Source organism: Epinephelus lanceolatus, chromosome 15 (assembly GCF_041903045.1).
Source record: "Epinephelus lanceolatus isolate andai-2023 chromosome 15, ASM4190304v1, whole genome shotgun sequence".
NCBI classification, from domain to species: Eukaryota; Metazoa; Chordata; class Actinopteri; order Perciformes; family Serranidae; genus Epinephelus; species Epinephelus lanceolatus.
The window spans coordinates 43,888,743-43,914,780 of record NC_135748.1 but is presented as its reverse complement, the minus strand read 5'-3'; the positions used below and the strand labels follow the sequence as shown (position 1 = coordinate 43,914,780).

The 26,038-nt window shown below is 44.3% G+C and overlaps 1 protein-coding gene across 9 annotated transcripts in view; it reads right to left on the bottom strand.

Moving 5' to 3' along the window:
• Positions 1 to 2,297: 2,297 nt before the first annotated feature.
• The window catches only part of fgfr3 (fibroblast growth factor receptor 3), a 102,522-nt gene continuing 78,781 nt past the window's right edge, over positions 2,298 to 26,038 (bottom strand). For 2 of the 9 annotated variants that reach the window (XM_033643085.2, XM_033643090.2), the window contains exons 8-18: positions 24,011 to 24,155; positions 23,246 to 23,427; positions 18,207 to 18,352; positions 17,793 to 17,914; positions 17,252 to 17,362; positions 16,975 to 17,165; positions 15,202 to 15,324; positions 14,704 to 14,774; positions 10,848 to 10,985; positions 10,195 to 10,300; positions 2,298 to 8,783 (exon numbers count right to left, since the gene is read on the bottom strand). In XM_033643085.2, coding sequence (XP_033498976.1) covers positions 8,619 to 8,783; positions 10,195 to 10,300; positions 10,848 to 10,985; positions 14,704 to 14,774; positions 15,202 to 15,324; positions 16,975 to 17,165; positions 17,252 to 17,362; positions 17,793 to 17,914; positions 18,207 to 18,352; positions 23,246 to 23,427; positions 24,011 to 24,155 — 1,500 coding nt within the window. In that variant the 3' untranslated portion in view covers positions 2,298 to 8,618. Of the gene's footprint in view, positions 8,784 to 10,194; positions 10,301 to 10,847; positions 10,986 to 14,703; positions 14,775 to 15,201; positions 15,325 to 16,974; positions 17,166 to 17,251; positions 17,363 to 17,792; positions 17,915 to 18,206; positions 18,356 to 23,245; positions 23,428 to 24,010; positions 24,156 to 26,038 lie in introns of all 9 variants that reach the window. The other 7 variants (XM_033643087.2, XM_033643093.2, XM_078175384.1 and 4 more) reach the window with 5 other exon arrangements.

Genomic DNA, 26,038 nt, shown 5'->3' with positions numbered 1-26,038 from the left:
CCAGGAGAACCTGTGCTGGTCTCTGTGAAGGAGAGAAACATAAAGTCCACTGACAGTCGTAGAGTCGTGTTATAGAGTGACGACCCTCTGACCGAACCAAACACAGTCTAACTGGAGTTGTGTTTAAGGGCACAAAGTCAGATTCAGGAGAACGCTCAGTTTGCTTTAAGTCTAAATTTAATTTGTTTTCAGTGATTGTAAAAATCTTGAGCTGCTGCCATCAGTGAGCAGATGAAGAGATTAATTAGCTTCAGCACGTTTCCTCTGCTGTGAAGAGTTTTAACCAATAAATCTTTACAGAGTGAATTCTCTGTTTGTCATCTTCACTTGTTGTAAACACACCAACAGGAAAATATCCTCAAACTAATGTATCAGTAACCCATCACCTTGCAGCAGCTGTAGAGCCACACCTCCTCTTCCTCCTCCTGCTTCTCCTCCTCTTCCTCTGCTGGGCCGGGTGAGAGGCGGTTTAAAGGTCGCACAGCGGTCTAAAGAGGGAGAGCGGGCCTGATGACCGACAGCCAATGGTTAGCAGAGAGGAGGAAGAGTGGTGGGAGAGGAGGAGGAGGAGGAGGAGGGAGGAATGGAAAGCGTCCACCAGCGCAAACACCTCTGAAACAGAAACATCCATTTAGCAGTGAAAACAAGCCCCCCTCACAAGACCTCCGTGAATGGGCCACTTCAGCCGGCCGAGGAAGTTCCAACGAGGGGCAGGATGTTCCCCTCAGGACGCACTTGAGACGGGCCCCGGGCCAAAAGCCTCAATACATAGACCCCTTCTCTCCCTCTGTCACTGTCCAGCTCTGCCCTCCCACCCAGGCCCAGCAGCTTCAGCAGCCCCCCAAATACCCCTCATCATCGCCCCCCCTCCCACCAGCCGTTTACTGAGCTGCAGCCAGCGAGGCGGCGAGGGAGGGCGTGGAACTGTACTCAGCAGACAAAGACAGAGGGGCAAAGACTTTGTGTGATTAAAGAGCAGTTAAGATGCTATGAGAGGCTAATTTGTTCACTGTGTGACAGAATCAACAGGAAGTGGGGGCCGCCTGCACTTCCTGCTGCAGTTTAAAGGAGAACACTGCTTTGAGTTAGAGTTTGTTCACTGACTGCGTCCTTTATGTGATCACAGCTTTTATGTTGTGAATATAAATTCACTTTGTCAATGTACATGTAGCTACATGCTAACGTCGGGGAAACATGATCTTGGTTCTACCTCATTTCAGCTTTTGGTTTGGAAGCTTTTACTGGTCATTTTATTACAGTACAAAATGCTGCTGTACTTCCTTACAGTCATTCTCCAGCTGAAAGTACACTGCTACATGTAGCCACATGCTAACATGAGGAAAACACGTCATCTTAGTTGCAGATGTCGTTTTTCCTTGATTTTGGATCATATTCCTGTTGGAACGTGTCCAGTTGTGCTTAGAAGCTTTTACTGGTGATTTTTAATATTAGAGAGTGCAGCCATACTTCGTTACAGTCATTCTCCAGCTGAAAGTACACTGCTACATGTAGCCACATGCTAACATGAGGAAAACACGTCATCTTAGTTGCAGATGTTGTTAATTGCTCCCAGATTTCAGATCATATTCCTGCTGGAACATGTTTGGTCGTGAAGGTTTTGGTCTATAAACTTTTATTGTTCATTTCTAACAGTAGAAAGTGTCATTAACTTTGTTACAGTCATTCCCCAGCAACAATAACACTGCTACATATAGCAACATGCTAACATTAGGGAATTCAGTAATCTTGGTTGCAGATGTTTTTAATGTCTCTCATATTAAGAATGGCAGGAGATGCCACTATACTCCATCACAGTCATGCTCAGCTGCAGTGATGGTGCAGAGACACTGAGCGCGCAGATTCAGATCAATAATCATTACTAATGTGGATAAAATGACTGAGTGGGTTAATACCTGGGAAGAAACACAATTTCTGCATCATCAGGATAAAACCAAAATCTCAGAGGATATATAGTCTCCTGCTCACACCTGACCTGTGCAGACAAAGCCAGCTGAGTATCTGTGCTGTACTCTGGGTCCTGTCACCACGTCAACCGCAGTGTTTCTTTGTGTCCAGAGCTTGTTTGTTCTCAGTTTCAGCCACAGTCAGTTTGTGTGGAAGGAAAACAGGCCTCGATATCCTCGACTGTGTCGACACAAAGACTTCAGACAAAACAAACTCTCCGTCGTGTGTATTTTGGGTCCATTTCATTCACATAAACTTTCAAACTTGTGATTTGTTGGTGGTGAATCATAAAGTGTGTTTGTTTCTCTCAGTGACAGACAGCCGACACAGCACACGCCATTATAACATGTTTATTGAAAACCTTTTTGACAGCATAGTTCGTCAGGCACAGAGAGAGTTGTGATCTAGTTCTTTCCCCCGCTGGGAGCTGTTGGCCCCGAGGGGACGATGTGGTGGAATGTTACAGACGATTCATCGTGATCAGAACAGGAACATCAGCGCAACAAACAAGCATTGAATTACAAATAAAAACAATCACATAATGCCAAATGTTAGTTCCACCTGTCTATGTTAGAGACATGAATACAGAGGGAGGAAAATAAATTATGGGACTGGGAAAATAAATCAGAGGACAAACATGATTTTGTCTCCATACGGTTTAAAAAGAAAGAAAACCTGACGTGGAATGCAAAATGAAATGAAGTGAATATGAAAATCATTTCCTCTCTAAGATTCTTATAAAACAGCTCACACAGCTACATAAACTCTACTCATGTACATCAGCAACACAAAGCAGATCTCAAACTATAAATTAATGTGGACTAACATGTCGGGTTAGAGCTGCAGGGCTAAAGAAACCAGACGAGCGCTGTGTGGAAATAAATTGTGTAGTTTGGATCTGAGTGGAGGGACGAGTGTGTGCGTCTCCTCCCAGCTTCACCTTCAATCTGATCCTCTTTTATTTGAGAGAATAAATAAGTCCGTCAGAGCGGAGACGACAGGAAGTTAAAGGCCCACGTGTGGCTGTACATACAGTAAGAGTCCCTCCCTGCTGACAGCGACCTCGTCTCTCAGTCAATACCAAAGAAAACTCTGAAAACCATGTGTTGTTTTAAACATGTGACATCTGAGGGCCGACGCTGTGTTCAAAGCTGATTGATTTCCTGTCATGATGAAAAAACCTGGAGCTGAATTTAGACTGTTTTAATGAAACTCCAGACCGACCTGATGGGAGCTATGAGGGTGAGACACATGCTCAGTGCACCTGAAACTGTGAGCACATGGCGTTAATGAATAAAGAGATGGCGTCTGCTCAGGTGCTCTTTGGGTTGTTTTTAGCCTCCTTTGGGAAAACAAACTTCAGTTTAATTTCTTATAGGGACAGATAATATATAATCAATATATAAAGGCATGTCAGATAACTTTTTTTCTGATTTTTAAAAAGCGATTTCTTAACAGCAATTAATTTTTTTTTTCAATTTTTAAAAAAACTTCAAAAGTGATTTTTAAAGAGCAATTATTCTAAAAAGATTTTTTTCCATTTAACAAAAAAAAGCTATTTTTAAAGAAAATACATTTTCTGTAAAAATGGCCAAAATGACTTCAGAAGAACCAAACAGGACTTATCTTTGGATTTTTAAATTTCTGACGGCCTTGAACTTGTGACACCAGAAAAAAAAATCACATCTGAGCTTAAATATTTCATCAAAATCACTTTATTTTACATCTCATTTAAAATTTGGCCAAAAATAAACCGTTTGTACGACGAGAGTGAAAAACTGAGACTTTTTCAACTTTTAACTTTCAAACGTCAAAAATCTAATAACTCACTTATGGTCATGGATTTACCTCCAGTCACTCAGGGAGGGTCAAAATAAAAAAAGCCTCTGATGAATTAAGAATAGTCCCTATGGACGCCTGTTGCCGTGATTGCTGAGTGTATTTAAGTGTATTTAAGTGTATTTAATGTATGTTTATAGGTCTCCTGAGCTGAAAATCTCTGTGTGAGGAAATGCAGACTACTTTAAATGAAACACTTTGGAGAATGTGGGTTTTCTAACGCTGCAGGTCAGAGAGCTGAAACAGGGCTGTTTTTTCTGAGCTGGTGAAAAATGGACATTTTGGAGAAACATGTTTTTCATGCAACAGCAACGAAACGTATCAGCGAAGTGACAGATCGGTCGAATACTTAATGTGAAGCTTCATTAGCTCCAAAATGGAACAAAAGGCCTGAAGGGAAGTCGATAGGTTCAGTTACTGGCTGCCATTTTTCCTCCTGTGATGGATCTCCTGCTTCACGTGACAGACGCAGGAACGCCATCGACATCACACATGTTCAAAACAACACATGGTCTTTAAACAGAGAGACGGAGCTCGACAGGGACGCAGAGAGAAAAGGCCGGGGGCGTGTGATAAAAATAAAATACAGGATAAACGAAGCCAGGAGCAAAGCCTGATGGGGGGCGTCAGTAAAATGACTACTCTACATCATCATCATCTTCATCATCTTCTGGCTCTTTAATGAGAAACAACAGTGAAAAGCAGATAGCTTTGAATAAAAATACTCTCGCCATAGGGAAAGCTTTTACCCAGCATGGAAGAATAAATAAAACAAACAGCGTTTCATCAGATCCGTCCGACCTTTACACACAAGTGCCTTCTCATGGCGTTCGCTCCAGATTAAAAACAAAAGGCTAATACTTCCATCGCCTGCTTCTGTGAGAACTGCTTCTTTATTCAGTTATTATTTTTGCAATTATACATTCAAACGTGATAAGAATGAATCAATCTGCTGTTTGTTGGCTGAATGTTTTCAGGCACTTCATAGATCTGGGCCCAAACTTTAAACATCGACTGGGTGAAAGCGTTCACTTCACAGAGGCCTCGTGTCTGTGCACAAACCAACCACTAAACATCATTTACATCAAAATCTCCCAGTGTAGCAAAACAGTTAAATACAGGTTCTCACTCCTTTAAGTACTTTAAATATTTGGGGGCGATGTGTTTAAGTACTGACAGTAAACTCCGTAGCAAAGTGTTCCCACTGTTAACATTTAGCAGCGAGTGAATGTTGTGTCTGAACCTTCAGTTCTCTTGAACGTCCCTTTCCCTTTGTGACTTTGCTAAAAACAGACTCTGTAAACATTTTCAACCCGCTCGCTTCTTGGGGTCAGCTGGAGACGACTGCATAAAAAACAGGGGAAATATCCATTTGGCAATCCCATGATCCTTCGCTGCACACGTGACCTCCGCCCGCCTACATTCCACAGTGCAGCATTTGGTTCACAGAACTCGCTGAAATCGACTTTAAGACTAATTTGGCACTTTTTATTTGCTCCCACAGACGGAGCGAAGGATCCTGCACAGTCGTCAGAGTCTCCTTTAACAGGCCGACACAAATACGGTTTATATTTCTGTTTGGCCGTGCGACCTGTGAGTCGCACAGCACGCCTTCATTTCAGTATTAATACTATAGAGCAGCGATAAAGTCTCAAAAGTCTGGGCAGCTTTTTCTTTTTCTTATTAACAGCTTTACATTTCTGCCTTCAAGCTGATGTCTCTCTGTGTGAGTGTGCACACAGATGCTGAGTGTCTTGCTCAAGGGCACTTTGACATCCGCACGCAGCTTGTTAGCATCGACCCTGTGACCTTTCTGTTACAAGAGTGTGAAGCCTTCAGAGCGACCTTCAGAAATAAATCCTCCTAAATATTCTAACACTCTTCAAACAAACCCTCTGAGTCTCCTTTTGTCTTTGTTTGATTTATTCTGTTTATGAACCATAAATGTCACATTTTAGTTTCAAGGCTCAGAATCAAGGACTGAGACCTTGTTTCAGACCGAAGCCGCTGACGTTCAACGATCACACGTGACTGTAAAACAGGAACAGAGAACAGTTTCTGCACCTTTACCGGACTCACAGTATTTTCTCATACAAAGGTTTGTATCTAATGAAACAGCACCAACTTCACTAGCGCCCGTACCAGCTGCAAATTTGCGAATAGGATCCTAAAGGCCGACCCTCCCTACGCTCCCTCTGATTAGCTAGTACTCATTGCCTTCATTGGTTGGATTGGTTAAGGGTTAGCGTGAGCTAATCAAAGACAGAGTAGAGGTGGAGTAAAGTCGGCCATTCTTTCGCTATCCTAGGATTCGCAAATTTGCCTACCAGTTAGGTTTAGGAAAAGAAATGTGGTTGAGTGTTGTCACGTTATGTAATTAACGTAAAGTTATTTAACGTAATGTTACATACTTAACGTGAAGTTACGTTGGTTAAGATTAGGAAAAGAAATGTGGTTGAGTGTCGTCACGTTATGTACTTAACGTAAAGTTACTTGATGTAGAGTTTTGTACTTATCATAAAGTTACTCAGGTTTGGTTTAGGAGAAGAAACACAGTTTGGGAGTCTTTACATTTCGTACTTGCAGTAAAGTTACATACTTAACCTTAAGTTATGTGGGTTAAGTTTAGGAAATAAAATGTGGTCACTTTAGATACATAACATGTTTGGGTGTTGCCATGTTATGCACTTAACGTAAAGTTACGTAACGTAAAGTTTCGTACCTATTGTAAAGTTACGCAAATTAGATTTAGGAAAAGTAGTTTTGTACTTATCGTTAAATCACGTAGGATAAGTTTTGGAACAGAAACGTGGTTTTGGAATCTTTGTGTTACATACTTAACGTTAAGTTACGTAGGCTAGGTTCAGAAAAACAAACATGGTGACAACGTTCACTGAAATAACTCAAAGTTCACCTGGTTCTAGTCGCGACACAAACACCTGTTTCTACGGGAAAGTCCACGACCCCATCTTCCTCCTGACTGTCGCTCTTTTTAGTACTTCACTTTTTACTTCCGTCAGCGCGCTGGTCACATGATCACAGCCTTCGATCACGTGGGTTATATATAAATTGTGGTGCATTACTCTATACACACAAACAGTGCATGAGAGCAGCCTGGGACTCAAAGCCCCAGAATGCAGTGCAGCTGAACACAGGGTGAGTTTGGGGTCAGCAATGTAAAACTGACTTTTCTTTTTTGTTCGCTGTTGAGACTTTTTAGCCGACACTTGTTCTCTCACGAGCTTTCACATTTTTTTGAATGCCACGATTTAAAGAAAGAATTATGGGAGATGTAGTTTATCCCTGAACAGTGAGATCGAATCAATAGGAAGATTTTTCTCTGAAGGCTCCTGATGATTCACAGCTCGTTGTTGTTGATATTGAAAACGTCGTAAAGTACTTCAGTCGTACTCTCCGGCGTCTCCGTACAAACCTCCAGGCGCTGCTTTTTCTTGCCCAGCAAGAGTCAATCGTTGCTTCGATATCGCAAACGTCAACTTTTCAAACCAGAATTTAAACTCGTCGGAAACGTCAGCGTCCCTTCAGCGGGAGCCTTCAGTTCCCGAATCCTCCTCTGGAGGTCGAATCACACTCGCTCTTATATTCATCTTCCCGTCTGTCATACATTCTTATTCTTTTAAAAACTGTAAACAAAACAAAAAGATGGATCAAAAACCAGAGGAGTCTGAAAAATAACGCCGCAGTTCTGTTGTAAAATAAGTTACAAAAAAAAAGGAAATAAAAATCTTTGCGTACAGTACTAAAATCCTAAACTAAACCTTTCAACTTAAGAACCACGTTAAGTCTATAAATATCTTTACAAATATACACGTTAATTATTCAAATAAACCTTTTCACTTTAAATGATTACATGTTTTACACTTCCATGACAGTGTCTTCTAGACTGCAATGCTTCCATCCTAAAACAATACTTTAAAAATGTAGTTTTGTCTTTACGTACATGGCTGTGGACAGCGATATCATACATATTTGCATTTATATATTTACAATAAATCATTTTCTAGATACATTAAAAAAACAAACCTTATTGTACTAATTACTGAATGGCCCTGACACGTCGCCTCACGTCAGCTGAGGAATTTTTTCCATGATTATCACAAAGGTGTTTTTTCAGGATGCTAAAACGGGACGATGGCGTACAACTTCATGAGAAAACATTAAATGCTGTCGTCCTTTCTGTCGTCTCCTGTCAAGGAAAAGTTATCGAGTGTCTTCGGAAGAACGAGTCCCATCATCGAGTTGATTCTGGCTTTGCTGGTTTCTTGTCGACGGATTCTCCTTGAGATCGCAAACCTTTCCGGCGACCTCGGGGCTCCGTGCAGACGAGAGGGTTAAATTCTGAGGTCCCCGCCTACTGGATCGCCAATGAGTCACTGACCAATGCCCTTCATTCCCTCCTCGTACTTCTTGTTTGTCCACGTGTTTCAGTCTCAGGAGTTTTTTTTTTCATCCCAGTAGGCACGGAATGGTTTCACCCCACAGATTGTCCGTAACAAAAACTGGCCCGAGTACAAAAATATAATTTCATTTCTGAAAAGAGGAACACAAACATGGTTCAACGGCAAAAAATAATCCTTCAATGTTCCAAGAGTCTGTTGGGGAGGAGGAGGAGGAGGAGGAGGAGGAGGAAGAGGAGGAAAACTCAGTCAAAGAGTTTAAGACGAATCGAAGCGCTGAAGCACTGTGGAAGTATTGCATGCTGAGTTTTCATTTCCATATCTTGAGGAGTCACTGAGAGGTGTTTGTCAAACTGTGAGAGAGGTGAAAGTCCGACCGCCCCCCCAGCTCAGGTTTTATGTCCTTATCACCCCGTTACTGGGGAGCTGTTTGGGAAGACAGGGCTCGTCAGGCAGCGGGTCGTGGGCGAACACCGAGTCGTCTCCTGACGAGCAGGTGCTGTTGGAGTCCTGACAGGTGGGCGAGTACTGCTCGAAGGGCACCGCCAGGTCCAGGTACTCCTGTCAGAGGAGAGGTCAAAGGTTACACCATGGTGTCACAGTCAAATCCTCTCCGTGCTCACATGAAGAATAATAATTTATTATCACTCGGATATTTTAGTTCAACATGATTTTTGTTTACATGTTTCTTCCTCACAAAGTTTATTTGACATCGTCAGAGTTGTTTTTGTGGTTTACATGACGGTGATAAAACAACAGTCACCAAAAATAAATGTTGACATTGTATGTTCCTGCAAATTACAAGTGTGTTACATCTGCATGTTTCACATGTGTCATATGTGCATTTCTAAAGTGAGGTAGTATCTGAGCTGACTGTCATCAGGAGCTGGAGGGGGAACATGGTCTCACTCAAGAGTCGCTGAATACCGGCACGTGGTCAGTGACTTCCAACATCAGGCACCGATGAAAAAAGCCGTCATTTCACTACGGACTGATGCACGGTCGGTTGCAGCTGTTGTTCAACAGCACCCGTCGGTGTCAGAGCGATGCTTTGATGCTATAAAAAGGGGGTTTGATGTCCTGATTGACAGCTGTGCGTGCCAATCAGTGGGCTCACAATCCACAAGATTAGTTGGACACGGGTGTATGGGCGGGAACGTTGTGCACGTCATATGTGGATTTGGAAAAAAAAAAAAAAAAAAAAAAAAGTGGATATGTGACAAAGTCTCAGTGAGAACGTGCGGAGGGGACAGTGGATGGCGTGACAGCGAGGAGAAACAGCTGCAGAGCTGCAGACACAGTTTGAGACCAAAACACAACTCAATCTGTCGTTATTTAGCTGCTCGCCACTGTTTCCTTCGACCTTTAGCCCCACAACATGTGTGGCTTCACGGGACATTGTCGCTGTGTTTCCTGTTGCTGCTCAGCCTCCAAACATGAGTGTTTTTTAGGGACCTGTCGCCGCATGTCCTGTTTCAGCTTCAAAATGTGGGTTTGTAAGGACCCATCACTGTTATCTGTGCCACCTGAAGCAGGTACTTGTAGCCCAAACATCATCTTGTCCCGACCAAAGCAAGTGGTTTTTAACTGCACGTTAACAACGTTGTTGAAACATAAAGTTTAAACGTATCTCTACATAACAACGTACAAATGTAACGTATCCATGGTCTGCAGAAACGCATGATGTCAACATTTTGTCTGTTAAATTTAAATCATGCAAACAGCTCAACATTTCAAAGAAAGACAGTGAGATGAATGATACATTCTCCAGACTCTGATCCTGCATCAGTTATTCTCTTCTTATGTGTTGAATACATGTAAAAAAAAAAACAAAAGGTGTGTAGCTGCAGCCGTCACATCTGACTGTGAGCTGGAGGGTGGCAGTCACTAAATGAAGAGTAGCAGTGGTCCAAGGTGAAGCTTCCTGGTGTTTGTCAGTGTGAGTGAGCAGCAGCTGTGCAGACAGACTTACATCAGTGGAGGTCATCGATAAAACCCGGTCGTGATCTTCTACCAGCTGTCTGAAGGTCGGCCTCTGTGACGGCACGGCGTGCCAGCACTCCCTCATGATCATGTACCTGAAACAGCCACAGCTACAGTTCAGTTTCTGTCTGTTACAGTGAAACCTAAAGCTACAACACGTCCTCTCCTCAGATCTCACAGTGTTCCCTCTGATCCCTGCTGCTCTGCTTCATCTGCAGCTGGATGCTCACACGCTGTAATTAAGCCTAAAGCAAAGTAAAGGCTCCTCACTCTCAGTTTTTACTTTCATTTGTTGTGTTTCCAGCTGCAAGAAGACACAGTTCATCACACGGAGGAACTCTGAGACGAGGAGAGAAACCTAAACGAGCTGCTGAACCTGCAGGATGATCTACAGCAATCAAAGAAATATGATGTATGGCTCAGCTAGAGTCTTTTAAATCTTCTATCTGATCTTTTTTTTTGCAAAGATTTGTTTTTATCCAAAGGTGCTCAGATTAAAGTGCAGGCGCAGCTCCAAAAATGTGTCGGGTGTCTGTTCGTGCATTTGAAAATATTATTTAAAAAGACAAAGTCAAAACACAAGGACAGTTATCCAAAGACAAAAGCAAAGCCCCAGATACTCTGATCCATAAAGACACGTACAGCTCATGGGTGCAGTTGGCAGGTTTGTCCATCCGATGTCCCTCCTTCAGCAGCTTAAAGAGTTCCTCTACAGGGATCCCCGGGTACGGCGAGCCTCCCAGGGTGAAGATCTCCCACAGCAACACGCCGTAGGACCACCTGAACACACACACAGGACAGAGTAGAGGTCACACGGTGCTCACCGCCTGAAGCGTTTACAGACGCTTGTGTTCCTCAGATAAACTGATGAATCTGCTCGAACAAATATTGATCTTCAATCACGTCTACTGCTCTCCATTTAAGAATCAGTTTGACATTCTTATTGTTCAGGACAGTCAGTCGATACCTGTAAACATAAACAGCTGCAGCCTCGAGCCGCAGATGAGACGAGTCGAGACCCAAAGTCATCAGAAAGAAACGGAGGATGGGTTTTTCTTTGTTAACAGATACAGAGCTGAGCTGAAGCAAGATACTTTAACTGGTGCTGTCGGTCTGTTTCTCATTGGTTCATACTGACGACGTCACCACAAAGCAAATCAGCTCATTGTTGAGTCCAAGTGAACATTTGAGCCAAATTTAAAGAGGCCTTGAGGCATTCTTTAGATATCGCGTTCACAAGTGTGGGATGGAAGGATGGACATTCGGCCGTGGCGTCGCTGGCATAAGAATGGGTCACAAATACAGGTTCAAACATGTAGCACTGATTTCCTAAAACAGCTGGACTCTGTAGTTTATAACAAACATTACTGAATGAAGAATAAACCGTGCATTGGTTGGGACTATTTTCAGCCGTGGATTGATACACATGTGATGCTGTAGTGAGTATTTCTGACAGCAGGACGGTGTGTGTGTGTGTGTGTGTGTGTGTGTGTGTGTGTGTGTCCAGAATAAAGGAACATGTCGCCCAGCGGCTCATTGATGTGTGTGGAGCTCTGACGCTTCTTCATCCTTTATGGGCCGATCGCACAGATGTGACAGGAAACAGCTCTGAATACATAATAAACATTTTCAACAGGAAACCGACTGAAGACAAATGAAACAAGTTCAAAGAACATCAGCAGCACATGGACACTTTTGTTTCTGCTTATGTTTCATCAGTTTCATAAAATCATCACTGTCATCATTGTCTGAAACTGTGAGGTCTGTACGAGCTGCAGGAATATGAAACTATGTCTCTGGTGTGAAACTTTTCATAAAGCAACACTTTTATATTTCGATGTAAAAAAAAAAAAAAGTTTAGATCTGATCAGAAACATTGACTCATCTTTACACTGTTTTAAGCGTAGAGGGAACTCTTCTGACACATCCAACAGTTTCCAAACGGCCTGCGAGCTCTGAACACAACCTGAATATAAAAACATATCATAGTGTATCTGCAGTTTGAGTCCAGCTGCTGCTGCCGGCTCTGCTGCACCTCTAACCCGAGCCGTCCTCTCTTTGTCTGTCGTCTGCAGCTCAGCGTCTGCATTATTCCTAAATGGCTAAAAATGAGGGACGGTAATCAGATAATGACGTTTATTAAGCCACTGTACTATTGTTGGTCCAGTGAATCAGAATCAGACTCCTCCTCCTCCGCGGGTGCTCAGCGGGGTTTAATCTAATTATCCACACTGCGGTCTGGAGGGTGAAACACAGTGAGCCTCCGTCCAATCACACACAGAGAGACGAAAAGAGAGGAGGCTGAGGTGAAAGAGAGACGTCAGTATTCAGATGTAAAACTGAAACAACTCAGACTAACTCATCATCACTGCTGTGTCACAGACGGGAACTAATCAGGTCTCTGGGGTCAGGACAGGGTCAGGGGCCGTTTGTTCTGTATGTATGTGTATCTTACTGTTAGATCAATGTTCTTTTCGACATTTTAGAATATTTTCCTTAATTTTATCGACATTTTGCAGAAATTGAATGAATTTTTTTGCAACATTCAAGTAATATTTTTTGGAATTTTTATGAACTTTTTTTGACATTTTATTACCATTTTTTCAGCTATTTTATAATTTATTTTTTGACATATCATTAAAATTTCCCATAAACCTTTAATGCTTTAATCCGCCTTCACACCAGGGTCACAAGACTCTATGGCAGTATTTATCAGTATTTATCGCTCCGGCTCCTAATGGCAGTGACGAAAACACAACGCCCATGTCAACACGAAATTTTAGCCCCTTCAGTCGGCTGTTTCCAGAAAAAACCCGTCCTTCAATGCCCAGCAGCTGAAACATTGATCCGAGTTTGAAAGACTGAGTCAGTAAGAGATATTAAAGGAAGTAACCACAGTTAAGTTGTGGTTGTTGTGCCTCCATGCTCCTCTATGCTGTTTACCTGTTCACCGACCTGTCTATGACGTCACACATGACAGCTCTGCTCTACTGGCTGTGAGAAAGGAGTCTGTCTCCATTTTAGCAGGTTTAACTTTCTGTATCAGTCTGCTGAGGAGGAAATCAGTTAATAAACACTATCACTGACTCCTGCAGCAACACGAGCTGACAGTCCAAATCCTTCTCACACCAAGCACAGATCTTCATCCTAATAATCTGCACAGAGCTGATTTAGAGGGTTTGTCTGGACGCTGTGGAACATTTGTGCAGAGGGAAAATATTTGGATGCCACTTTGGAGAGTTAAAGGATTCATCTGCCCTCTACTGACCTCAGGTCTGAATTCACAGGTTGAGACTTGGAGTCAGGACGTGATGGTGCAGATTATTGTTTGTCTGCCTGAACACCGTGTGCAGCAGCAGCAGCAGCAGCAGCAGCAGCAGCAGCAGCAGCAGCAGCAGCAGCTCAGTAACAGTCCAACACAAATGGCTCCCTGCGCGTCGTCTCAGCCAGCTCTGCCTTTGGAGAGCTGCAGGAGCTGTGATGCCAGTTTTGCCGTGTGAGCTGCTGCTGTTGCTGCACAACTTCCCTGACGTGACGTCGTCCTCTCCGGCTCTGGCTCTCTGCTTCTTGTTTGACTGTGTGACAGAGTAGTGTTTTAATTGTCCCCCGTCTGTTTCAGCGTAATGTGTTTCAGTGAAAACCATCACAGGTCAGAGGTCACAGTCCCCCAGGGCGCGTGAGAGTAAACTGGCTGCGGAGCGACTACTGTATGAAGGGAGGAGGAGGAGGAGGTTTGGCGGGAGGATCGGCTCTGTAATCCAGACCTGCTGAAATAACAGAGCCGGCTGATTCTCCTCTCGGCTTGTTCCCAGCCTGGTGTAATCACACGGCGAGCCAGTGTTGACAGGGGCCCGTGTTTGGCTTGGACGGCTGTGCTGGGGACACAGCGTCTGGCTGTGACGGGTGGCGGGGGACCAGGAGCTGTTTGGGGGGGCTCAGCTACCGAAACACAGATTGACTTTGTGACCTCCTCTCCTCAACTCCCCTCTCTGCTCCTGATGGGAGCCATCAGAGGCTTTAAAGGTGAGTGTGTCTGCGGCGGACATGTTGTGTATGCCCCCCCCCCCCCCACCCGAGGGAACACCTGGCGTTAAATCCACTGACCCTTTTATCGCCATCTGTTCTGGGGCAGATTGGATTCATAGCACCTGATAAACCCTCTTATCTCCGTCTGTTCTTGGATCTACGCTCAGAAAACAGCAGTGAGTGGTGGAGGCTCGTTGTGTTTCTGTCTCTGTGATGTCGCGTTGGGAGATTAAAGAACAAACGCGGCGAGGAATGTGGCGCCGCCGATACACAAGAAGCTCAGGATTACAGAGTGAGTGCAGATGACAGCGAGCGCTAAGGGAACGCTACCATTCCATATTCACACGCACAAACTCAGCGTTTGATGCTAACACGCTCAGTCACGATATTTCAACACCCGGATTCCTCCGGTGAACGGCGGCTCCACATGAGCGGGCAGCTGGCATGCGACGGTGCGTTTGTGCAAACTCACACATCGCTCTGGTGCGTGTAGACCCGGTCGAACAGAGCCTCCGGAGCCATCCATTTCACAGGCAGACGACCCTGCAACAACAGACAGGAACAACACACGGCTTCAGTCAGCAGAACTTCTCTGTACACAGCAGACAGTCGGCCTCGTCTCGCCATCGCTGTCCGAGTCCTTCACCTGCAGCTGACCTGTCTCATCATAAGACACTTCAGTTCAGCAGGTGCAAAGTGTTTACGACTGATTCTGAATAAACTGACTCTGAAGCTTCACCTGCTCAGAAACTCAAATAAACACAAGAAGTTTGTGCTCTAGAGATCACAGAAAATACATGTTTGTTTCTTTTCTTTCTCTGGAGTGTAAAAATCTCCTGGAAGGTCGAACTCATCTAAACACTGCTGTGGAATCTGTTCAGGTTATTCTCTCACAGAGCGTCTCAAGTGAAGGATATCGTCCCTGCTCTGACACAACGAGTCAATACTGTGTTCACAGAGCGAGACTCACGTTGGTGGTCTTTTTGTAGTAGTCTATATTGTGCACGTCTCTGGCGAGACCGAAGTCGGCGATCTTCATAACGTTGTCCTCTGTCACAAGGACGTTTCTGGCTGCCAGGTCTCTGTGGATACACTGAGGGGACAGGAACAATGGATCAGACACAACAAACTGCACACACACACACACACACTCGTACACTGATGCACTGCAGGCCGACAGCTTTCATTTACCATCGTCTGACTTTATCACCTCCAGCACATCCTTCAGACTTACTCCACAATATGAGCTAACCTTAAAGGTGTACTGTGCAGGATTTCACTGAGCAAACAAACAAACAAACAAAAACAACACATTTGGACTCATACAGCAACAATCTCTGTCTCTCTCTCTGTCAGTGTGTACCTATCTACAAAAGCCTGTCGACCCAGCACAGTGACAGTAACAGGTGAGTTAGTAGCTGCACGATCCCAGAGGAAACTAATAAAATTGCAGACACAGCACCAAAACAACCTAAACACGGTGAGGAGAGATGCCGAGTGGACAAAGCTCATTCCAAATCGAAGGTGAATCAGTGGTTGGCGTTTACTTTCTCCTTCACTGGCGAGCACTGCAGGAGAGGAGCGACGGGGATGAAGAGCAGTGCAGAGTCAGTCTGTTTCCTGTTAGCTTGCTAACGCATCAGCTTCTCTATTAAAACTAATGTAAGGTTCCCACAGTGGTGCGGTGGCTCTCTGTGTGTAGTGTCGGGGGAGGGGCCACGTTTGAATCTTGTGTGACACGTCATTTCTCCACGGTGAAGATTTAAAACCTGATTAACTGTAGTTACAACACTGATCCTATGTGTTAGCTAACCTATCAGGCTGCACTCACTAATGTTTTATGTTTTACAATAAAAAGTAACGCACCCAAATTCATACATATCACACATATTGTGAAAGGCTGCGATCATGTGACCAATGAGCTGACGGCAGTAAACAAGGAAACAGTCGTGAGTGCTTGGATGGGACTTTCCCCTGGAGTCATGTGTTCAGATCTGTGTGAACTCTGAGCCATTTTAAGGCTCGCAATGTTTCTGTTCCTGAACCTGACCTTCATAATTTAACGTTAATTACGTAGCTGTATGTTAAGGACCTAACGTCATTCACAGGGCAAAAATTCGTAGGATATCATACGATCTGTTCTGTGAGAATATGTTGAACCTATGGTGCGTTCAATGAGCCTTGGCAACGCAGAATCCAAAAGGCTTCAAATGACGTCACCAGCACATCCAGAATATTATTTACAGTCTGCGCTGTGGACCCGATATCAGCTGGTGCTGCTGACAATAACTAACTTGGCTACAACTGGTTTACTAACAACATCTTGGTCGACTCAGGTGTGACATCACTCAGGTGTGACATCACTCAGACATCAGCTCAGACTTCTGACTTGTGAGGTGAGCGGAGGACAGCGCTCAGTCCTCATTCTAATTCTGTCCATAAACCTGAAAAATAAACCTTGAAATAACTGAAAAGGTCAAAATATGATTTGATTTCTGTTCAAACTGAGGCTGAAAGAAATGATCTTAAATGATATTTAACTGTCTGACGTGTCAAAACATACTGCCTGATTTCAGGATTGTCGAGGTGGGTTAATAATAATGATAATAATAATAATTAGTTGAAGCTGTGAGGACTTTTCCTCCACACACACACACACACACACACACACACACACAGGCACAGGCTCAGCTCAGTGAAACATTAGCATATCAGCGTTAGCGACAGTGTCATGGCGGCTGACCTTCTGCGAGGCGAGGTACTCCATGCCTCGGGCCACCTGGTAGGCACATGACACCAGGTCTTTGAAGGTGAGCTGCTCGTCGGGGATTTTGCAGGTGTCGAAGGAGTAGTCCATGCCTGGTGGCCGCCGCGCCCGCAGGTACTCCCTCAGGTTACCTTTGGAGGCGTATTCCACCAGGACGTACAGAGGACCTGCGAGCAGCAGAGCACACGGTCACTCTCAGGACACAGTTAGTTACCGTGTCGATCATCTCTGCTGTGATGCAGCGCCGCCTCACCGTCCTGCGTGCACGCTCCCAGCAGGTTGATGATGTTTTTGTGTTTCCCAATCATCTTCATCATCTCCATCTCTGACACCAGGTCTGACAGATCTTTATCGGTGGCGTCATCTGAGACAACAAAAGAGAAGCAAGAACAAACCGTAGTAAACATCCAGAGACAGAAACAGATACACAGAGAGCTGAGTCTGAGGCAGAGAGAACGCAGAGAACGCAGAGGACATAAAGGACGGAGAGGACGGAGAGGACGGAGAGGATGGAGAGGACATAGAGGACGGAGAGGACGCAGAGGACGGAGAGGACATAGAGGACGGAGAGGATGGAGAGGACATAGAGGACGGAGAGGACGCAGAGGACGGAGAGGACATAGAGGACGGAGAGGATGGAGAGGACATAGAGGACGGAGAGGATGGAGAGGACATAGAGGACGGAGACAGACAAAGTGACTCTGTGTGCGGGAGTCAAACACAGACACAGTTCAGCTGATGTCCTTCAGGACATGTCAGAGCACAGCTCAAGGTGGAGAACAACAATCACTAACCTTTCAGCATTTTCACAGCAACAGTCAGCGGCTTGTTGGGCTTCTCCTTGTCGATGCCGATGGCCTCGGCCATCACCACCTGACCGAAGCAGCCCTCGCCCAGAGGTTTACCCAGAGTCAGCCTGAAACACACACACAGCTCACAGTTTAGCTGCAGGCAGGGCTGAGGGAGGGTTTTTAAATTCATCTCTACAGTTCTGAACGAGGCTGATTTGTAGCGAGGAGGAAGGCGTCACTGTGACCTTGATGTATCAACGGCTCGCATGTTTTCACACACAGAGCGCTACAAGGACAGCGGCGCCCGATCTGTCGACTCTCAGATATGTTTCCTGACAGCGTGAAAGAAGCCTCAGCGCACCATGTTTCCTGTCTGACAGACGTCTGACTGGAGACGTGTGGAGTTGCTTCTCTTACCGTGTGCGAGGGAACTCCCATTTGGGGTCGGAGGGCAGCTCCAGCTCCGAGACGTTGGCGAGCATCGGGCCGTCGCTGGATGACAGGCGGGCGATCCGGACCAGCGGAGTGTTGGAGTTCATGGAGGAGTTGGAATCCAAGGACACCTGCTTGGGTGCAAAAACAAACTGTTATAGACTCTGAAAAGGACGGAGTGATGAGTGTCCAAAGAAGGAGACAGAGGGAGGACGTCTAACGTGACCTTTGACCCAACACTGAAGGTTTTAACACAGCGTCACACACCTACCAGAAACTACAAGACTTTGAAAAAAACTTAAGGATTCAAATGTCGCATCGTCTCACATTTAGAGACAGTGTGAGACGATGCGACAGTGAGATTCCATTTCCTGCTCCTGGTGGAAAATATGGCACCAAACTCCCTTTAAGAAATACAACATTAACAATTCCTTACAAAAACACATAACTGTAGAAACACCAGATAAAAGGCGTCATGTTTCAACAGTGTTCTTGTTAATTTGGCATCAATATAATCCATAAAGATAAACTATGTTTAATACAAACTTTACATTTTGGATTTTGTCGCCTCGACTCTTTGAGCCTCCGTTGGAGAGAAGAACTGTTTTAAACATTCATATTAATCAGAGCTGATTGGAGGATCAGACACAGACTCTTGTTCACTTCAGAGAACTGAGACTTGTTCTGGCTTTTCCCGGGTGTCCCCTCCATCTTTACTGTCGACCTGGTTTGCTGCTTCCTGGTTGGTGCTGCAGAGAGCGCTGCTATTGGCTGTTTCACAATGATCACGTCACTGATCTTCAGTATTGCCAAGAGCCAAGACTTATTCACTGTTGAATCAACAATGATTTCTCAATGTTGTTCCATAAACTTTAAATGTTGTTTAAAAAATTGTTTCGATGTTGAAACAGATCTTTCTGAAATTTCAATGTTCAGTTATAAGAATTTTGTTAACCTTTTCACAACCATCAGAATTAAACGTTAGAACAACAGCTGACATTATTTCAACCACATTTCAATGTTGGAGGTCGGTCGTGTGTCAGCTGGGTCATATTAAACATGTTTAATTTTGTCGTGAAGTCGCGATGAGAAAAAGACTTCAGGCAGCTCCGACTGAGTTTTACCACCATGTTACATCAAGAGGTCGAGATCACGAGAGCCAACGACCGACTGAGGCCAGACTCTCAGGATTTTATTGCAACACTGGAAATTTAACTACCGACTTTACTCTGAGTTCTTACCTTGATCGTGAAGTTAGAATTTAATCTTCGACTCAGAGAGAAGAAAACTAAAAGCTTCATCAGTGAGTGATGTTTAACTTGCTTAAATCATCATCATTCACACAATTCTCACTTTATATTAAAATATATTTTGTAATTCTCTTCTTTCAGTCACAAGTATTGAAGAGTCTCAGAGAAACTAAACTCACCTCACATCACTGGCAGAAACATTTTTCACGTGTTAGTCTGATTAGACATGTTACAGACGAGGCTGACGACTGTAAAACTGTAAAACTGTAAATATAATGAATCATCTGTGACTGAATGTTGAAGCTCTGGTTTGTACAACGAGCTGAACAATTCACACATGAACACAAATAATCCATTTCTGGGATTTTTGGACTTGTTGATGTAAAAACAAGGTTTAAGGACGGTGTCAGTGATTGAACGACCTCATGATACGACACACTGCAGCATCACACATCTCAGGAGTGATGTCAGCGCTCTCTGAGAAACAGGCGGGCCGGTGACACCAGCAGTGACTTTAACAAACAGCCGGCTTGTGGCTGTGCGCAGGAGGAAGCGGGCGCTAACAAAGACGAATGAAGGAGGGAGCAGAGGTGGGCGCTCGCGTGGCGAGGTGGGACGGACGTCTCTATCCATCAGCGGGCTCCATTTCCAGACTGGCGGTCGTGCCGCTGAGCCCGCAGGCTCGACATCCTCCCACCCACCATTTATCTGAGTGCCAGAGGAGCTGACGGCTCCGACCCGGCCTCTGATGAATCTGTTTGTGTCAGAGTCGCCGGCTCGGCCCCTTCAGGTGGGGTCCTCAAACAAAAATGGCCACTTAACAGACTTCTCTCCTGAACACCTCCTCTGGAGCAAAATGAGAAAAATGCTGAGAAGCTTAAAAAAAAAAACAGAAACGGCCTCGACCACAATTTCAGAGGCATGAAAAGTAATATCTGATAGAACATGCCAGGGGCTTTATGGGAGATTTACTCAGAGTTATGAAAAAGAAAGGAGAGAACCTGGAGATTAGCTTTATAAAAACCAAGCAAAGATTACAGAAAAATGCAATAAGACCTCTCCCTGCACGACCTTATAAGAGCATGAAGGTAAAAGATTTAGGCGCCACAATTAGAGCATCGTTCAGACGAGCAGCGTTCCTTCTGATTTAACCCAACAAGGCTGCTTTTATGTAACCAGGACTAATTATGAAAATACATCATTGTACAATCATTCAGGCTAAATCCTGCCTTTGGTTTCCAGAGTCATGAGTTTGTTCTCCAGGAACTGAATTATGACCGTCGTCAGGAAGAGTTTTCCTTTCTAAAAGCGCATCTTTCTGTATTTTGAGCAGCACAACCCTTCAATTATGGAGCTGGGAATCTGGAGCTGGCTCAGAGCGACCACACGGTGGCTGCAGGAGTCCAGCAGGGCGGCTGCAGGAGTCCAGCAGGGCGGCTGCAGGAGTCCAGCAGGGCGGGGCAGGACGCACACACTCATCTGCATTTTACACATCATCTTTACATCCACAGAGCCGTCACAGGATGAACAGAGTGACACTGCTCTGCTCTGCTCTGCTCAGAGACGTTTTGAGACAGAGGGGTAACAAGAACAGAAGCAGAGCTCAGGAGCTGCGATCGAAGTCTTTTCACTGAACAGACGAGGATTTCAATTAGTGAGCAGACGGAGAGCCTGCAGACAGATCTCTGGCCTGACCTGCTCTGAGCTTTTCTCCTGACTTGGACGCATCTGATTCTCATTTCTGTTTTGACTCCGACTCGTCCTCATCGAACCGCTGATGGATGTTGACTCAACTCTTCTCTCCTGACTGTCAGCAGAGCACAACCCTGCTGAACAGTCTCACTGAAAAACATCTTTTCTACCACTCAAACCAGAACTCACACTATGAGTGAAATTGATTTCTTTATCTGGCAAACACACATGTAAAGGGACAGTTCACCCCAGAATCAAAGAGAAACACATTTCTCCTCTTATTTGTAGTGCTACATGTCAGCCTGGATAGTTGTGGTGTTGGAGATATCGGCCGTACAGATGTCTGCCTTCTCTCCAGAATAGTGCAACCAGTACTTCTATAGCACTGAGCTCACTGAGCCGGTATCAAGTCTATTCATGATAATACAGCAGAGTCCTGAGCTCAAATTATAACCAACCCCAACCTAATCAAGAAGTGTTTGTTTCCATATCTTAATACTCAGCCGACACATGTGAGAACGTTATCAATCTCCTCATCTTAAACTCTGCAAGAAAGCAAATACACAAATTTCCCAAAGTGTAGAACTTTTCTTTTCATCCTTGAGATTCAGTTTATTTCCTGTTTTGGTTCGGAGCACATTTGATTCATCTCGTCCTGCTCTGTTTTCTGTTTGAACTCTGTCTTGGATCTGACTCGGACTCGACGGAGGTGCGTCTTGAACGTGGTGGCTGAGAGATGATGAGGTGTAGAGCTGTGCGGGCTGCAAGCTGCAGGCTGCAGGCTGCAGCAGCAACGACGCAGCTGCTCCACTTTATGTTTCTCTCCCAACAGTTGAGGGGCGAGTGTGCGTTACACAGAGTGAAATCTAAAACTCACACTGACAGTCACAGGAGAGCATAAATATCCCTGAGCTGAACCTGCTCCAAGATAAATGTGAACACATGTCAGCAGTGTGATGCCTTCCAGCGTCCAAGCGACGTCATCAAAACAGCAGGACACACAGACGCACAATAACCTTGGCTACTGATTGACACTGTGTGAGTCTCGTCCTGCGAGCAGCTCATCTCTGAACGTTACAGACAGATATCGTAAATAAAAACTCCTCTGCAGGTTCCTGTCTCTGTGGCTCTGATGCAGATAAATGACTCTGTTTTTCCACGACACTCTGACACTCAGGGAGCTTCCCTCTCTTAACATCCTTACTGCTTTCTACACTGTTGAGGCTGTTTTTCAAAATTATTCTGCTGCAGTTTAGTTTGGAGAAAAAAAGTTTCTGATATGTCGTGTTTTTATTAAGACAATGTGGGATTTTTCTCCCAAACTCACTGTGTCTGGAATTCACCCTGGAAATTCAGTGTTTTCCCAGGAAACTCAGCGACATCTCTGAAGCCAACTAAGTGCTGAACAATTGTGGCAACAGTAGCTCACAGATTTCCAGGGTTGAGAAAAGAACTTCAATTAGGGTTGCAACTGTATGAGATTTTCACACTACATTACCGTCTCAGAAAATACTGCGGTAAATGGTATTACACAATTATTATTATCAGTTACAATGATCCTTAAAGAAATGACAACAGATTGTTTTGGAAAAAATAAATAAAATAAAGGCAAGATTTTTCGTCAAGTTGCAGTTTTTGTCAACACTATAGATGAGCAAATGTACACAGTATTATAACTGTCAATTTTATACTGCTGCAACCACAGTGATGATCAAATTATGTCATTATAGGAGTACAGAGTGCCGATTTACGCTAAATCTATCAGTGCCAACTGTCGGTACATGAAAGCACATCTGGGCTGCAAAGTGCCCTGCAGCCCGGAAGACAGCAACTCATCGGCCAGCAACAGAGCTCACTGGCCAGCAACAGAGCTCATCGGCCAGCAACAGAGCTCACTGGCCAGCAACAGAGCTCATCGGCCAGCAACAGAGCTCACTGGCCAGCAACAGAGCTCACTGGCCAGCAACAGAGCTCACTGGCCAGCAACAGAGCTCACTGGCCAGCAACAGAGCTCGTCGGCCAGCAACAGAGAGAGAGAGAGAAAGAGGGAAAAGTGTTGATACGAATCTTGTATCTACTTTCTGTTACCTGTCTCTTGAGGGGGAACTTTGACAGTTTCTGCACGGGCGGCGTGGGCAGCGTCTTCTGCGTCGTCATCCTCATACGACAAAGGACGACGATGACCACGGCGAGGATGAAGAGCACGCAGCCCGTCACGTAGATGAGGATATCGGCGTAGTAATCCTCCTTCTCTGGGCTCACTGCTTTGGGAGGAGGAGGGACGTCAGTCAAAATACAACATATCATTAATTCATAATTTATTTTCACATCAGATCTCAGCAGAAATATTTCTTCTGAATAATTAAACACAAATGTTGCTTTGCTCAGCGCCACATTTCACCCCAGCAGATTCTTTTCTTTGGAAGAACGTCTATAAATCAGAAACAGATCAGGAAGTAATCAGCTTGTAGTTTTATCCTGCAGCAGGTAATTGCACCTGTGATATGCTGCTCCCCAGGGAGGTAATTATTGTGTTGAACACCCAACACAAAAAAGTTTTCAAATTGCCTCGTAGCCTTGAGACATTTAAACAGACGATCTGCTCTGATTAAAAAGCCTCTTTCTTTCAATGGAGGCTGGAGTGCACATTCGGCTCGTGCGATTATACAGAAGCAGCGCATTTAAAAGGTGTTAACAAGTGACAATCTGCGATAATGTACGATAATTAGGTTTGAAAATGAGCGTCAGAGGTCGCGGCACTCAGCAAAACAAACACAGTACAGTAACAGTCACAGTTTGATGGAGGTCATGGAGGACGTGGACGACAGAGAGAGAAGAGGAATATACCTGGAAGCACCGTCAGCCAGGCAGAGTGATAAGAATAGCCGATAGAGTTTCCTGCCAGACAAGTGTACTCGCCCGCATCCTCAAAAGACACATTGGTCAAGGAGAGCACCTCTAGCTCCTTATCTGTGGTGTTAATACCTGCCGTCTGTGGAGGATGAGAGGGGGAACAGAAGGAGGAGGGAGGACAGAAAGAGGAGAGATATCATGAGCCCAAAGCTTCTTAGAGGAAACACCAAATACACCCTTGAGGAAAGGACAGGAGTGAGGATCTGAAGGAGTCAGCGGTATTGTTTTCTTCTGCTGACAGCAGCTCCACCACCACCACCTGAAAACACCCAAGCAGCACCGTCACCACACTGCGACAGAAGCCTGCTGGTTCAAGCTCAAACCACAAGTCGTCACACTGCAACACACCTTCGTCTTATCAAGTCTTTCAAACCTATTACGTCCTGAAAGTGAAAAACTCTGACATGACAGTGAGATTAATTTAAGGGGCACAGATTCTGCTCATTCTCAGGTTGTACTTTTGGTTTCTACCTGAACATGTTTTCATGATTTAATGTTCAGAAAACAAATTACTGTCGGACCACCTGTTTTCACAAGGCACTCTGTTTTAGTACCCGTCTCTTTAAAACTCCTCCTTTTTTTGCCTACTCCTACCCTACTGTGCTGTGATTGGCTATTACTACTCACTCTGATTGGCTAGTGCATCAATGGTTAGTACTTGCCAATCACAGCACAGCAGTGTGGGACTAGGCTAGCTAATAACAAGCTTTGAAAAAAAAAAAAAAAACCCACGTCATTGCAGCCGTGGGAGCAACTGTAACAGAGGCTAGCAAAATCATCAATCAAAGTTTCTAAACCAAAATCTTTACAACCGGTCATGTTCCAGCAGGAATGTGATCCAAAATCTGGGAGAAATTAACATCGGCAACCAAGATGACATGTTTCCCTGACGTTAGCATGTGGCTACATGTAGCAGTGTATGTTCACTTGCAGTGTGATGTAATGAGCCTGGAGCAGATGACAGTATAAAGACATCATTCACAAGCTGACTTTTAATTTTACATGAGTTTATTTCATTATTTGAAACTTTGGCCTCGTTTACTATCAACGTCTATCATTATCACGACGTATATATGACAGAAAATTAGCACAGTAGGTCCCCAGTAATCAGTTTCAAATCAGCCTGTTTCAAGAATTTGCTTGATTCAAGTACGGCAGTCTGGTTTATTTTGTCTTGAAGATACTGCATTTATGTAGAATTAAACTAAAAATATTCTCACTGCAAAGTCAGATTTTATCACTTGTTTTGAAAGACCAGGACTCTGGTGCTCAGTTCAAGATAAAACTTGATAAGACGCACGTTTTTGCAGCACAACATGTGAGTTTGAATTAAACCAGTGTGAAATTTACCTGACACCAAAGCAAAGCAGATCCCTTCACCAGAAATGATGGCATCTTGCTGGTGTGCCGACAACATCAAATGTGGACAACGGGAAACTTTCATACTGTTTTGGACATTTCAAAAGCTTTTGATGCTGTTAATTATAATATCTGAGCATCACACGTGGAGTTTAGGATGTTGTTCTAAAATGTTTCTTGGCTGTAGTATAGTAGTAGTAGAAGTAGAAGTATTTTTTTCTGGGAGTACCTCAAGGATCTATCCTGGGTCTGCTGCCTTTTTTTAAATAACTGGGGTACCTCAAGGATCTGTCCTGGGTCCACTGCCTTTTTTTAAAAATAACTGGGGTGCCTCAAGGATCTATTCTGGGCCCATTGTTTTTAAGAAAAGTAAATTCTAATGGACATGTTAATGGTTCTTAAAGATCTTCTACCTTTTCACATGAAGAGTTTAGTTCACTAATACAAGTTTTATTTAAACAATGATCCACATTTTTCAGTTGTTTGAGCCGAACAAACTTTTATTCAGTGTCAGTCAGTCAAAGACACAGACTTTATAAAACCCCACAGATTCAGCATGATTGCTTCTAAATAACCTTGAAATTGCTCAAAAAAGAGCATCAG